Source organism: Ascidiella aspersa, chromosome 1 (assembly GCF_963924565.1).
Source record: "Ascidiella aspersa chromosome 1, kaAscAspe10.2, whole genome shotgun sequence".
In the NCBI taxonomy this organism is placed as follows: Eukaryota; Metazoa; Chordata; class Ascidiacea; order Phlebobranchia; family Ascidiidae; genus Ascidiella; species Ascidiella aspersa.
The window spans coordinates 5,919,121-5,935,642 of NC_139447.1; the positions used below are offsets into that span (position 1 = coordinate 5,919,121).

Below are 16,522 nucleotides of genomic sequence, written 5' to 3' on the forward strand. Positions count from 1 at the left end.
AAAAACTTAATGAGATACTTAAAAACGTTATAGATTTGTACCATTATTTAACAATTTCACTTAGGTAATGAACAACCAAAATAAATATCTAAAAATTTTTTCAACAAAAATTGCTTATTCATTGTTCACGCCCCAGTAACCTTCGAATAATACGCCTCGGTAATTTGTGTCTTCTCATTCTCTGTCTTGAAAGGTTCTGGCTGAAAATTAATAAATCGTTAAAAAACTAAAATAGCTGAAAAATACTTATCTCTGTGTTTTGAATAAAGTACGTTGAAAACTTATCAAAAGCTACTGCAATGGCAAGCAGTGGAGTTATCGAAGTTTCTAGCGACAATGATTTCACTACGAAGAAAGCTTCACTAAAAGACAAATTAATTGTCATTGATTTTCATGCTGTGTGGTAAGTATTTTATAAATAAATTAGTCGTTGTTCAACATTTAGCATAAAACTACAAGTATTACCAGAATATTTGTTATTTCTTTCATTGTAATTAAAATTCAATCTTGAATTGTTAACAATAAATGGTTTAATTTTAAAAGTTTTCATCTAATTCGAACCTATATGAATGTATATAGGCCTACTTTGAATATAAAAAAATGCAGAATTTTACGGTGTGCTGCCACAAAATGCAGACTGTCCTATGGCCGGTTGGCTGGATTAGATTACCCCCCCCCCCCCCCCCCCCAAAAAAAAAAAATAAATATAAAAATAGTTTTGATTATAAATTTTGTCATTTGTTAAACTCAGGTGTGGCCCTTGTAAGCAGATTGCTCCGAGATTTAGCCAACTTGCTCTGGAATACCCACAAGTTGCCTTTCTTAAAGTGGATGTGGATAAGTGCAAGGTATTGTTAGTTTTTACAGAGTGTTGTTAATTTTTTTAAACCTATGAAAGTGTAGAGAATATTTTATAAACATAAAATCACACTTAACATTATGCAAAAAATCAATACTATTTGGCTAATAGTTTAGGACTATTAGCTATTGTTTTCACATATTTAGTGTATTACAGGGCTCCTTGAGTATCTTGAAGATGGTTAATATTAGATAATGTGCAGAATTATTCTCATTATTTGATTCGAAAATAGCTATTTGTGTGCTAAATCTACCCTGTCTTTTTGTACATTATTCATGGATCTGTAATGTATCTTGATAATGAATTGCAAATCCAAAATGGTTGAATAGATCATTATTGTTTAGATAAAGACGTTTTAATACGAATTTGTATCATCTTCAGTCAAACCAGCGGTTTTGCCTAGTGGACCCTTTGCATTTATTTTGAAATTTTGCAGCCCTATAAAAATTGTAAGGGTCGCTTGATCCATATTATTTGTAGAACACTAGTGCAGTCATGATTCTTTCTAATGTAACTTTCTAACTATTGCCAACGATTAGATGCTTTATATCACAAGTTACATCTTAAAACATGCTACATTATCGAATCATAAAGCATAACTAAATGACAATAATAATGACAGATAATGTTTAAAACATAGACTAATGTTTAGAAACATTCGCTAAAGCCTACTGTAAAAAAAATTGAAGAATAATTCTCCTTGGGGGCCTTCTGAAACTGCTGCACGAACCCCAGTTGGTCTCTCTACTTGACCTTTTTGACTTTGCGATACATTATAACAAGCTACATTGTCTTTTTTAAGTAAAATATAACAATATTCAAACAGGAAACAGCGGCAGCCTACCAGGTGTCAGCAATGCCCACCTTCAAATTCGTCCACAACAATGAAGTCAAAGCCACTATCACTGGGGCTGACCCTACCAAACTGGAGAACAAGATCAAGGAACTTTCGCAGACGGTTGCTTCACTGCAGAATGCCAAATCTGACCCATCTATTGCAGCAGGAATGGTTGGTAAACATTATTCCTGTTTTTTTTTTAAAGATTTTCTAGTGAGATTATTACTGTGTATAAAAATTAAGGCTTCATAGTGATATTATTACTGTGCAAAAAGTAAAATTTTCCTAGTGAGGTTATTACTGTATATAGAAATAAGATTTTAAAGTAAGATTATTACTATGTTTAAAAATTAGGATTTCACAGTGAGATTATTACTGAGTAGATTATTGTTACTGTTAGTATAAAAAACAAATTTTTAGCAGAAAATACAGTAAAAACATTCAAATCTGTAAATGTTTTTCATGCAAAATAACCATATTGAATCTTCAAAAGCCCTACCAATTTTTCGGTTGCCACTTTATTTTATAGTTTTATTGTGTTGCTTGACACACTTTTCAGTACGATTTGGAGCAGTTCATGGTGGATAAGAACTGTCTTAATGAGGACGAGGATCACCCACTCAGTTATGCATTACAAGACAACCAAGACCTGTATTTGGAGTCTGATTGTGATGCTGAGGTTTGTATTAATTCTTTTTTTTTAAACAACAGTATTTTACTTGATTTTATGTCAATGTATTTTGTAATAAGGTCTAAATGAGATTTGGCAAAATTGTTTAATACACCCTTAAAAAGGGGATTTGAAATACAGACAATTTAAAGTGTATTAATTCCTTTGAAAAGATAGCTATAAATATTTTAGTTTTGACAAGTTGGTAAAAGTATAGGAATAATAAGTGCGAATGCCTTGCACATGTAATTCATTCAATAAAATATTCCGAAAAAAAAGGCATATTTCTATAAGAAAGTTTTATAAATAATATCCGGGCCGGATTATATAGCAGGCTGCAGTTTGCCCAGGTCTGCTTTAAAATTATGCTTTAATAATACTGCTACTTCAGATAAATTGATGTAAACTTGAAAAACAGTTGTACTAAATTAAACTTAGCTTAGTCCAATAAACCTTTTGGTGTTTTTTTGCAAAATACCATCCCAGAACTTTTTTTGGCTCTGGTCTTGAATCCTGCCACAGTGTTGAAACAATTGGTAAAGCAAGGCACAATATTTGGGTTAGGGTGTGTTAAGTAGTTGTATTTAACAATATTGCCTAACCTACCCAAACGCTAACCTAAATAATGTTCATTGTGGTAGGATTCTCGACCAGCGACCTTTTTTTGTATTGCTTAAACTAAAGAGTTTAATTGTGCAGCTTCTGGTCTCAATATCGTTCAATCAAGTCGTGAAGCTCCATTCTCTCAAGTGCCAGGCACCCCCCAACGGCCACGCACCAAAAACAATGAAACTCTACATTAATTTGCCAAGTGCGATGGACTTTGACTCGGCAAAGCATGGGAAAGCCCTGCAGGAAATTGTGTAAGTAAAATAATGTAATTATTTAAATCATATTGCGTGAAAAAAATGTGTTAAGCTTTGGGTTACCTAAATTGGCCTTTGTACTGCTACTGCTACTTATTTCTGAAATGGTTTTAGTTCTGTCGGTGATTTATTGGACTTTGTATTAAGAGCACCTGTATTTTTTGTTATGAAAAAATAATCTTTTTGTTTAACATGGTATACATGCTTTTAGGTATTTATCATTAATTTTCATGAAAATTAAAAAAAAAGTATAGTTTGCATTCAATTTTTCTTGTTATACGGTTTTGTTTTCCTTTTAATTTGAGTTATTGCTTCTATGCTGAATATTAAACATTGTTATTTCGTTTTGTACAGTTTCACCCCAGAAAACCTGACTGGTGAAAGCGTGGTCAACTTGAAGTTCGTTAAATTGCAAACCGTTAACAACATGACCGTAAGTAAATTACTTTACGCTTTCATAGCAGCCTCGTACTTTTTAAAATCAGTTTCCTTACCGTTAAGATTGCAATATTTTTTTGTTACGGCTGTTTGACGCTGTTTTGCAAGAAAAATATCATATGAATAGAAATATGTATATGTACTACGGAAAAATCCTTAATGTAAAGCCAAAACTTTGCGAGGTTGACATATCAAAATCGGCACTTGTACACTGTCATTCGATTAAACACCAAAATTAAACACCTGAAAGGGGCGAAATGTCAGCACGTTTAAAATTAAACATGTTTAAATTTCAGGTGTTTAGACGTTTTGCCGTTTATTCGGTCAGGTGTTTAGGGCTAGTATTCAGTGTTTCCAAATCAATTCCACAAAAATTTCATTGGGTAAACCATTTTATTGCGCGAAAAAGGTGAAAAACAACACAAAAAGCTCAACACAGTGAAAGTTTCAAAAAATGTAAAACTTGGAAAAGAAAACTACACATTAAAAATTGAAGTGCTTATATTAAAAAGGAAAAGGTGTAGGATAACGGAAAACTTACATAATACACAAAATAACATGTTGGAAATGGAGACAATGAAAGTGTTAATGCAAACAAAAATATATATGCAACAAAAAATAAAAAAGTAAATAAAAACAACAAAAAAAGATATATATTTTTTAATATGTATAATTTCTACACTTGGCAAATTTTCAAAGTGGGGTCTTTAGTGGGTTGTTTAAAATCATATTGAGTTATAGAATAAATATCGCTTGTTAAATACAATGAAGGTGTTTATGCAAACAAAATTGCGTATGTGATAAAAGTAAAAAAACAGATAAAGAATATATTTTACAAAGTTGAACCCTTTTTTATAAAATTTATAATTGCTATGCTTGGCAAATTTTTTTTAAGGTTGGGCCTTAAGTAGGTGGTTTAAAAACATACAAACACAGAGCAACTTAAAGTTAATTGATAACTTAAATCCTGTGCATATTAATAGGCTCGAATATCAATGAAATATAACTTAACAATTTGTTCAAAAGTGCTGTTCTTCCGCTAAGTCTAATTTAACAGCCATTCCATCCACTAATATACAAATGCAGAAATGCTGATGTGATGTACAAAGGTTAGCCCAATAAAGGCCTTAAAGAGCTTTTCTTTAAGATGAGTTGAGCATGGCTGCCTAGAAAATAAAATTTAGATCAATATAATATACTGCAATAATTAAATTATACACTGTCACTGAACAACTTTTTTATTTTATTTGCCTAACATAGTAACAATTTGAAGTTACCATCCAGAACCACTAAATGTAATGTCATAAAAACATGTTTTAGTCTGTCACTAATCACCACAAAACATATTATTAAGACATGTACTAATTTGTAGCATTAGGAAATGTTTTATTTATGTTGCACTGTAACTCAAGGGCGGGCAACTTCTCCGGTTGGCGGGCCAGATATGGGAAAATGAAGTACTTGGCGGGCCGGATTAAGTACTGCCAAATCTTGCATGTTTTGTCGCATAATGGCCGCTAATGTTGTACTCTTTACACACGGCCACACTTTCATTGCACATTAAACATACTGATTACTTCCCGACTTGAAGAAAAATAAACTAAGTGCAGAACTTAGTAAACCGAAAATCAGTTTGTTTGGAACTTAAAGGAATAAGATAACAATATTTCGCTACTAAAAGCATCATAAGTATAATGATTTTAGTTGCGAAATGTGGATCATTTAAGGCCGGAAACTGTCTATGGGCCGCTTAAAATCCCGTATGTTGCCCGCCCCTGCTGTAACTGAATGACAGTGCAATGATTGCGAAACAAGTTAATTTTTATTGTAATTGATATCTTCATAACCGACTAAAATTAAAAAAAAAGGTTCACCCTACTTTGAAAACAAATTAAATCATTATTTCATACAAAAAGTTAATATGTGTGCCAGATTATTGTATTGGACATTATGTGCTATTAAAATTTGTGCTTAAACTAGTGATACACAATGTAACCCCCAAAAGTTGCCCATTACTGGGACATTCAGACCAGACACTATACACAACATATATAAATTAAATGTATTTTCCACAAATTTAAAAAAAATTGAGTTTGTTTACCTTGTGATCCATATTATTTTGTTGATTTCCACTTGCACTTTGTCACAGACTTTTATTTTCCCATCTTGCACTTTGCAGTTAAAATTGCTGGAAATAAATAAAATTATGTAAACTATATAATTTATTAAAGGGCCAGTAGCACTCCAAAAGACTACAGATTAAATTTTACATTTAAAATTTCAATGTAAGATTTAAATAATGGAAATGATAAATTCAAACTAAAACAAAAAAAGTACCTCAGAAATTTTATAGATTAAAAAAACATCAAAATTGGCGAAAATGCTGGAACAATATGTAACATATTTTTTTACATATTCTATGATGAAAGATTATAAGCAAAAACTTATATATTAGCCAATTTCGAAAGGCAATAGTTTTCCTCGCTGGCCGCTACATATGAAATAAAAGCCAAATGCGAATAAACTATTTTCATGTAAAACATGCAAGTAAAATGTAATTACATTTTAACCTTGATCGTCCGTGAAGTTGTTTTTGAAGTCGAAAAGGGCAATTTGTTTGCTGTCATTGATTTCCCTGAAACAAAGCAGTGTAATTAAGTATCTTTAATAATAATAAATTGTAAAAAGCATACTTGATAGTTTAACAGAAAAATTAAATTTCTATTTAAAAGCATACAAACCTTAAATGTTTCATCTAAGATAATCCTTTAATGTGTACAAAGTGTAAAGCCATGAATCATCATGAAATAGTATTTTACAACATTCATTGCTTTTGGATTGATAAATGAAATACCTATAATTCTGAAACAAAAACCACAATTCAGTCACTTCATTTTCCAAGACATGGCTTTTGTAACATACATTTCAGATTCTCAACCTGACAGTCTTGCACAGCTAATAAAACATTATTACTACACATTTATCAAAAGTATATTAAAGTACATATGTCACCACTATATACATTAGTATTTGTTTAACATAAATGTTAGTAACTCGAAAACCAAATATACGCAAAACCGGCTTTAACAGTAATGTATAACTTGTAAAAGTGCTAAGCATTTTCTCTGTTTGAGGTTTCAATATCCCGCGTTCGTCACACGCCAGTGCGTTGTTCAGCGGACCGAATCAATTTCAAATACCTTATGATTTATTTATTGAATGAAATTTATATGTACGCAGAAAATTGTATTGAAACAAAACATAATTACTATAATTAGTTAAAATATATCGTAAATCAAACACTTAATAAAGAATACTTACTGTTCGTCATATGTCAAACCAGATAGGCTTGGTCAAACAATTTAATCTTGAAAAATATATAAGCTTCATTGCGATACAGCTTTCCTTAGAATAAATCTGTGCCGTAGATTGTTTTCATCGCGCGTTTTTTTATTGCTGGCGCAATTTAAGTAGGTCATGGCGGCACAAGACCGCACAGCCTCGCTTTGTGCTTTGGTACAAAGCTATAGGCAAGCTACATTAATGAAATCAAATATTGGATTAAATGGCACGTTGAGCACACTAACCCGTATATTTATTATTTCCACATTTACAAAAATAAAATAATGCCAAATAGGCCGAACAGATTTTAAGTTAGGAAACCATGACTTAAGTCATTTTGTTTATTGTGATCTGTCACGGCCATATATGCTAACTTGTTAAATATTTGACGAAATCGATAGACGCAATCGTACATAAAACAACCGCTCAGTGCTTTAAAATAACAATACCTCTCTCAACAACATCCCATCACATCAACATAAATGGCTTAAGCTATAACTTTGCAAGAATGCATCGAATTAAACACGTCTAACAATCAACGTGTTAAAATATCAAGTGTTTAATCGTCAACATGTTTAAAATCGTTAATTGTGCTTAAAATCTCCCAATATTCGTTGTTAAACACGTCAAAATATCAGGTGTTTAGCATAAAATCGTTCAGGTGTTTAGAATTTAAACATCAAAATTCAAATTAAACACAAAGGTGTTTAAATTAGGTGTTTAAGTGTTTAGAATTTAAACGTGTATAGACCGTTTTGGTGTTTAAATTTAAACACCGTTCTGACAGTGTATCCTATAAGAAAATTTCATTTTTTAGCCGTGGATTTCTAAAGCTAATTGCAAATTTGTGGCTATTTCTTCCAGCTTTTTTTCTCGGACAACCAAGGGGACGAGGATACGACGATCATCAACCGACTGACCTTCTACGGAAAAACCGTCAGCACTACAAACATGGGCGATTTTAAACGGGTACGTTACCGATTAACGAAAAGTCGTTTTTGTCCGTATCGATAAAAAATGCGTTTTTCTCCATGGTTTTAGCCGTCAGTTTGTGCTGACTGATCACACTAGGCCTACGGCAATGACTCAAAGTTATTTCTCCATTCGCGTAAAGAGCGACACGTAATTTTATTTTACGTTTTCGATGTCAATACCTATGTGTACGCGTAAAACAGCTTTTAAATCTATACAACATTTAGCCGGTTTCCGCAGTTTGGTGCAGTATCATTATCGGCGTCACGTAAAGTGTACACTGCAGTTTACAACTGTAAGTATATGACGGAAGCTTTATCAATTTAAACGCGGGTTTTATTCCCTATATCTAGATGAGCAAATAAAATAAAGGAAAATGACAAAACCGACTTCAACTTTAACTAACGAACTTTCATTTCTTACGAATTAAAAAAAACTGCCTTAAGTTTTTAAATTACATATTTTATTTCACTTAAAATTTTATGCCGACAAATTGTTTTTCCTTGCAGATGTATGTCGCCACTTCTTTTTTTTTCCAAAAAAACGAACAGTCAAGATAACGACAAATCTGTTGTTAGCTAGCAAAGACACGCTACGATTGCTTTTTCAATGCCTCCTTAAAAAAACGTTTTTGAAATTTTTACAGGTTGCTGGCAAAAAGGGAGAAGCGCATTAACGGCAATACACTTCGGACCTCGCGTTTGACATTGAACTTGCATCAATACCTGCGCCAGTCGGGTCGTTTTTACTCTATACTTGAGTCCTCAGTAGCAGCTACTTCTTGTTTGTAAAGAAATATTTCGTGTCTAGCGTGGCTTTCAGTTTTCTAGAACTTTCGCAGCTGTTATTAGGAAATGTTCATTCCTCAATAACTTGTTTTGGTAGTTTTGTCCCATTGTTAAGAGCATTTGTTGTCAACTCCTTTTTCTTTTTTCTTTCGTTGCCACAAAAATTCTGTAGTTGAATAATTTTTTATGAAACAAAAAACTATAAAATAGGTTTAGAACAAAGAAAATGCAAAACAGATTTCAAAACAGATTATTTATTCAACCTTGCATTAGTAAGATACTTTACACTGAACAATAAATTACATTCCTTCTCAATTCCTCCCAAGCATTGTAAAATTAAGTACAGTGAGTAGTGACACAAATGAAACTAAATTCTTCAATAAATCTAGCTTTTTAAAATTGCTCTGTGGCCCACCTCAAATTTTTTCCATGGCCCACTGGATGAGGACCACTGGTTTAAAGCTATTCGAAATTGTAACCTTTACGCAAACGAATGCATTAATGTCCTACAAAGTGTCAGCAAAGAGCGCAATGCCGCTTAAAACGTGCTGAGGCGAAATAAATACATTTATGCTTAAATGCTGCTACTGTTTAGCCACAATAAACGAAACTCGACTTTTCTTACTTTTTAGTTCTATCTACCCGAGTGCTCCGCTGTTAAACGTGGCAAAGATATTTTTCTAAAATTGAGTTTAGTTTTTTGACGTAGCCTAATATTTCTGACTCCCTTTGTGCCTCGACATACTACGAACAACAAACAGTAGGTCCGGATATATTTATTTAATGAGTATAATTTTTGAAAGCACACGACTCGGAAATGTACTAGGCTCTTTCAGAGTAGCTTGAACCCAACATTGCTAAATTCAAAACGTCTCTACACGTCTTTACATGGATGGAACTGTGCAGAAGTTGAAATTTACAGTAGAACTATTTGTACTGATTGTGGTCCTTAAACAAAAATCAACACGAATGCCAAAAGCGAACTACTCGCAGAAATCCAACATGACGCTAAGCGTGCAAGGGAACATGAGTGCTTTAAAGCAGTGGTCGGCAACCGCCGGTCCGCGAGGAGTTCGTTACTGGTCCGTAGCAGGGTTGCCAGATTAAAATTTTGATCAAAACCCAAAGCGTACATAAAAGGTCGTAAAAAACCTAAAAATCTATTAAATGTATTTTTATATTCAAAACACATTATCTTTCGTTGAAATATACTTTATGGTTGATTGGTATTATAAAAATATCCTAAAGTATCAAGCACTCGTGAGGTGACCATATGAGTTATATAGCACGTTTACAACATCCAAAAATGCATTTTTATCGTAAAATTTAACTCCTGGTACATACAATATATGAAAAACGGACCATATATAATGTGTTTTTGATGTTCAAGCGTGCCCACACAGAAGTGCAATAGAATCAAACAATGCTTATAAACAATGGAAATTTTCAAAAAGCGCATGCATTTTAATTAGTACATTGAAAAAAGTTGTTGTAAATATCCTTTTCTGGATATTTGCTGTATTTAAGGCCGGTTCGCGAAAAAATTTCAGTTTTAAACCGGTCCGCAGTGTAAAGGTTGCCGACCCCTGCTTTAAAGAACTAAGAAATAGAAAGAAATCGTTTGACACAATCAGAGAAGGAAGCAGCTTACATAACACCAAAAACACACCCGAAAGCGCTTTTATTTCTTGTGTGAAAAGATTTCTTTAACTTGGTACTCGGTCTGATTGTGGGCGGTGATCTCGAACAGGTTGCTGACGAACCAACAGCTAACCTGTTCTTTCGTGTAGGTGTCGTACATCGTGTGGTTCACAACTTGAGTTGCGTGGCTCCTGCAAAATAAAAAGGTTCGCGATGAGATGTTCGATAATTTCGGATCCGATACTGAGTGTATCGGTGCTCGTCCGATATACCCGAGTGGTATATCGGTGTCGACCAGATGCTAAATTAATATAGGATTTTCAGCCATGGTTTACAACTTGGGGCAACTATATTTTTTGTCGTAATAACCTAGAAAAAGGCGTTTGAACGCTTCAATTTAATCTATTTTGCATTTTTGACCATAGCTGATTCAGGGTCGCCTTACTTTTTGTCAAAAATATCGGGTATCGGAACAATGTCAAGCATTGGATATTCCTAGTCACGATAACAGATCTGCAAAAGTAACGATTCTGTTTTGTTGCCTAAACTTTATGCCTATTGAAGTGCTCCATTCCGTAAGGCTGGCGACTATGCCGTAAATGTGAACCGTACCGTGCCTTCAAAAAAGCTTGATGAAAGTTTAATAACATATTTTTGTGTGTGCAGCACCGAAAACATGTCAAATTTTATGCACAAAAAAAATTACCGAAAAACAAAACAATATTGAAAATCTAGGGCCTTTAGGATAATCTCAATTGAGTTTTAGATTAATTCTTTCTTACCACAAACAAAACACACTTGACTTGGCCTCAAGTTATAGCCTAAAACTTATACGTTTGAGAACCACAGATACGCAGGATCCCAAACCATTTTATCAATAAAACACTGCCAATGTTAATCTCTATCGCTTAGACCAGTGTTTCGCAATCTTTTTTGGCTTGCGCCACTCTACAGAAATTATAAATAGTTCGCAGCACCCTTGCTCGTATTTTTGCTGACTGGTTAACAGTAGCGTTGCAAAAAACGAGATTGAAACAGCGCATTAACTGTGCAACAAGGTTGAAAAAACACCAATAAACCAAAAATTGGAATCCTAAAGAATTCAAAGTATCTCTCGGCACCCTTGAGCGTTAAAAATGGCACCCTAGAGTGATTGACTTAGACACTGCTACGCCCGCTTTATTGTTTTTTGCTTTATCTGTTAGATCCATTAAGGACAAACCTCATCTTCAGCGTTGCAGTTCTTGAGTTTGGCTTGAGGTCGAGGGCAACTGTCCGAGCACGCCGAGGAAACTGTCCGAGCACGCCTCCAGCGGCTTTCGACAAGCCCTTGTTGTTGCTCACAGAAAAGTCAAGGTGGTCGCGGAACGTGCGCTTGGATAGCCGGAACTTGGCGAACACCTACATAAAACTATCACGTCAGTTCGTGAACGATATGCACAATATCTTTGAAAACATAATTTTTTTTAGTTGAAAAGTAAGAAGCCCAAATTAAAAATTGGAAGCATCGCGCTTCAAAAATCGACCCATTTGGTATTCATAAATACAAGATCGTCTGTGGGATAGATTGTTTTGGAAATTAAAATAGTTATGAGAGGGGTTCTTCGGTAAAGCCATCTTATTGTCAAAATGTATTTTTTCTTGCATATCGCGATTGACCGAGTCTGATTTCAAATGACAGTTCTGTTCATTCAATCGATTTTAGTTTTGCTATTGATGTCAAAACGTATACCTGAAACTGCAGAGACATGTCGACCGTAATGGTGAACAAAGAGCTTCGTTTCGAAATGATCTTGACCTCGAACTTGACCCCGCCCCGTAACCTCGACATTGTTTGGTTGCTCAGAAGTTGAAGGACGTTTCGATTCCCAATATTTACGACAAGGTACCTGGGACTAACCTGAAAAGTAAATAAACCCTCGCTTTATTTTTCAACTCTAAACAAACGAACATTAAAATGATAACTGTTTTGTTGTAGTTAATGAACGTAAACCCATATAAGGCAGAGATGCATAAATGACAAAACCGTTGTAATTTTATTCACGTAATAACTGGTTGTAGCTCTGAAATATATCGTTTAGATATTTTAGTTTTACTACATAAACGTCGATGGAGTAACTTGATTTGTCGAGAACTTACAGATGTCAAACATGGCTAAATGGGCAAAACCCTACAGATCCATAAGTTTGCAAAAATCCATCGGGACAGCACCAAAGTCAACCCACTCGTTTATTTCTATAAGCTCTTTGTCCAGTGGATATTAACCGGGGTGCTGCGGCACTCTAGGGTGCCATTTTTACCTCTCAAGGGTGTTGAAAGATAGTCTAATTTAGCTAGGATTCCATATTTTACTCTATTGGTAAGCTTCTTGATACAACTTTTTATGTACGATGTTTTGACGTTGCGAAACACTGCCTTGGCCCAACTGCTAGCCATATTGTCATAATCAGCTTCTTCCTGATCAGTTATTGTCGCCCAGTACACTTAACGTACATGTTAGTTAGCACCTTTTTTCAGTACATTAAAACACGTGTTAAGCAACACTCAACCAAGCAAGTGTTCGTATACTTACAAAAATCGTCATGTTGTGCTTCGTCAGCACAATCCCGACTTCACCCAAGAAACTTGGTTTGGCCTTGTTACTGGCGCCTGGCACGTCTAACAACTTCACGTTTACGAACACGCCAGAAGCCTCGTCGGCTATGATGTTGTACATCTGCGAATAAAATAAACGCATGTGCACACGTTAAGTTATGCATATGGCTTATACAAAATACGCTATGAAATTGTACCAAGGGCGTCGAATTGCAGGCATTTGAATGTACCTTAGATTTCAAAATTATAGTAAAATCATTTAAAATTTACTCCTGAGATTAATTACTGCTACGAAGTATACTGTATAGCCAACTTAACTAAAGTATAAATCTTCTCGGTGCCCCTCTTTCATCGTTTACATTGTTTTGTTATCTGTTCACTGCAGTGTTTCTCAAACTTGTTAAATCAGACCTCACTTTTGTCTATAAAATAAATGTCGGGCTCCACCAAACTTACTGCATGTCGTTAAACATCTGCTTGGTCTGCCACTACGAAAACACCCATGCTCGGTATCACAGAACAATTTAAAGCAGGGCTGCGTAGTCGGAGTCGGGACTCGAGTAATACTACATAAAATTACCCGAGTCCCGAGTCCGACGTGCGCATGAGCAGAACTAAATTTAAAACTGATAAGACAGCAAACTGTAAATTGTAAACGTGGAATAGCAAATGTGAGAATATTTTTCAACCATGTATTGTGAGTGGAAGAATTATGTGACATCATTATATGAATTGATTGTTTAATATCTACATTATTTTAATACGTAAATTGGTGAAATACTTGCTGTAGCATAGAGTCGGAACCGGACTCGTACATTTAGCCTTTGTCGGACTCGGGATTAGGGAATCGGACTCGGGTTCCTTTTTGGGGTCTTAAGTCGGACTCGATTTATTTTTAGACCAACTCCAGCCCTGATTTAAAGTGTAGTGATATCTTACCTCCCTATCCTTGCCGTGCCAGTTGAAGCAGATGGCGATATTTTCGTTCAGGTCGACCAGAATGTGCGGGTCGCCTGCTATTACCATTCGATCCCGCGACGAACCGGACACGGGTGGTCGGGCAATGGAAGGGGGTGGACGGGCGATTAGCGGGACAAAATCAACTGTGACTGGACGTGCCTCCAACGCAAAGGACGGACCTGCAGATACGCCGCAATGGTTAAGCGGTAATTTACATTGCAGATAGTCAGTAGTTCTCCAAAACACCCAGGTGTGTACACTTAAAGCAAAACGTGCTGGGTCAAGCTTTGTCCTAAAACCCAAATTTGAAGACACGTGAAACGAATGAATGATTTGTTGAACACAATTATAAAAGTATAGAAACAGCATTTTTTGGATTTAAAAAAAATCACATTCGAAAAAGATTTACAAAACGAACATTGCAGCCAACTCGGATAATTTAGGCGTATATGTTTTGGCAAGATGTAATATAGCAGTATGCCGATCAAGGATTCCTATTGTTTCCTTAGTTTGTACAAGGTGTCGCATACCCTAAAAATAATTCAAGTTAATCATGCCTGGTGCAATGCTTATGGACCTGACCTTAGCGCTGCGGATCAGTAATTAAGTGAAGTCAACGCCTCACTAGGGTTGGCCAACATATTTTAGTAGACCTAGGTCTTCAGTGCTCGCGAGAGTAAGCGATACTTTCAAACTGTAAACCTGCTTGGCTTTTCGACAAACATATTTACCTGAAGAAACATTGGCGAAAACGGACTGATGAGTTATAAAAGGAACGGAAAATGGGGATTAATGTTGCAAGTCGCAGCAAAGACAGCATTCGTTCTGTAGTTTTTCCATTTAAAATAAAGCTTTAAGTTACCGGTATAAAGTATAACTGTTTCTAGTGAGAGCAGTTTTGGAGTGGTATATCAGCTTCACTTTTTGATTTTGATTTATTTTGTGGGCAGCTTTAATAAAATGCATCCGGATACCAGATGGCAAAAAAGTCCTCGGTTAACTGGTTAGCCGCTATCCGGATAGCACAAGTCTAGCCGTCACCTGATTAAACTTTACCGTAAAAATCTAACAGCTGTGACAAACGGAAACCAAAAAGGGTAGGCTATATCGGTGGGTAATCTTACCGAGCGTGCCAACCATACCACCCAATGAAAAGCCTCTGTCCCCGAAAGGTCTCCCGGGAACAGATGTGAAGGCAATCGGGGTGGTAGTAGGAGCAGCTGTAGTTGTGAGAGCTTCCTCGAGCTCCTTGATGTCTTCCGGCTTAAGGACGATCATGGAAGTGATGCCGGGCGTCACAAAGTCGAACCTGAGGAGAAGTTTAATTGTATACACAAGTTTTGTAAAGAAGTCATTTGAAATGACTTAAGTCCCGGTTAAGTCATTTGTAAAAATAGACTTAGGTCTAAGTCAAGTCATTTTTTGAAGGAACTTAAGTCCAAGTCAAATCATAATTAGAGCAAAGTCAATTTCAAGTCAAGTCCTTGTCATAAAAGTGAAACGTTAAACTATTTCAGTTGGTAAGCTAGTCCTATTATGAGCAGTAACCCAACTAAAATATAGCACGAAACGCAACATATAGCAAGCAAATTGTTTTATGTTCAAAACTGGAGATAAATAACCCAATTTTATAATTAAAAAATCATTTCATTTGAACCCAAGTCATTTGTCAACACTTATAAACACATGGTATAGTTTGGCTGTTGGAACCTTGTTAATTGTGCTATTTTGAGGGGCACCGAAGCGACATGTTAGAGTTTAGAGTTTAATTGTGTATATTTTGTTAGCGGATAAAAACTTCGGATCATAATGGTTGGAGGTATTTGTAGTAAGACGTAGTAAGAATACCAAAGCCCATACAGAAGTAGGAAGCATTTTGAACGTTTCGAATAACTCTTTATTCATTTTCAACATAGTCATGTTGAATCAATAAAACAATGTTGAAAATGAGTAAAGAGTTATTCCATTTGTTCAAAAAAACAAAACTGTTTACTAAATTCAGAGCACGTGCGATGAACTTTTCAATTTTTAGAAAATTGCATCTAAATGCTTTACATGATTACATTAGCGCGAGGAAAGTGTTTTCTCTTCTTTTGAATGTTTATGAAGATATAATTGGGATAATTTCAAATTGTTTTTTAAGACCTACATATAAACACAGTATAAATGAGAGTATAATAGCAACATTAAAAACGTAAAATGTCACAGACACACTTCAGTTATTCGTTGAGTTAATTATTCGCAGATGCTTACTGCAAGGATCGGTTCAAAGCAATTTTCTTAAGGTTCTCCTCAATGGTTTTGTTTGTGGTCGCGTCGATTTGACGAAGAAGGTGTTTGAGTTGCATGAAAACATGTAAACGCTGAGTGAAATTCATCACCTGAGAAAATAAACGTATTTCAGTCAATGTTGTAAAAGTCATTTCGATGACATAAGTCCAATTCAAGTCTTTTCGAATAAAGTCAAGTCCCATTCGAAGTCATCGGTTGCCCGAGTCAAGTCCCAGTCTAGTCATAATTATCGCGAGTCAACTTCAAGTCAAGTCTGTGTCA

The 16,522-nt window shown here is 35.0% G+C and overlaps 2 protein-coding genes across 2 annotated transcripts in view; one reads left to right on the forward strand and one right to left on the reverse strand.

The window, feature by feature from the left end:
- The first annotated feature begins 193 nt into the window (after positions 1-193).
- On the forward strand, positions 194-9,383 carry LOC146166739 (thioredoxin-like protein 1). Its single transcript, XM_083389022.1, has 8 exons — positions 194-403; positions 752-848; positions 1,686-1,868; positions 2,257-2,376; positions 3,067-3,230; positions 3,588-3,666; positions 7,878-7,982; positions 8,632-9,383. Exons 1-8 carry the CDS (start codon positions 300-302, stop codon positions 8,659-8,661), a joined length of 882 nt encoding a protein of 293 aa, XP_083245148.1. The 5' UTR covers positions 194-299; the 3' UTR covers positions 8,662-9,383.
- Positions 9,384-10,367: 984 nt separating this feature from the next.
- Positions 10,368-16,522, reverse strand: part of LOC146166740 (inter-alpha-trypsin inhibitor heavy chain H3-like) — a 31,574-nt gene continuing 25,419 nt past the window's right edge. The window contains exons 24-30 of the mRNA XM_083384838.1: positions 16,223-16,350; positions 15,094-15,278; positions 13,949-14,148; positions 12,987-13,130; positions 12,147-12,314; positions 11,637-11,815; positions 10,368-10,605 (exon numbers count right to left, since the gene is read on the reverse strand). Coding sequence (XP_083240964.1) covers positions 10,455-10,605; positions 11,637-11,815; positions 12,147-12,314; positions 12,987-13,130; positions 13,949-14,148; positions 15,094-15,278; positions 16,223-16,350 — 1,155 coding nt within the window. The 3' untranslated portion in view covers positions 10,368-10,454. The remainder of the gene's footprint in view (positions 10,606-11,636; positions 11,816-12,146; positions 12,315-12,986; positions 13,131-13,948; positions 14,149-15,093; positions 15,279-16,222; positions 16,351-16,522) is intronic.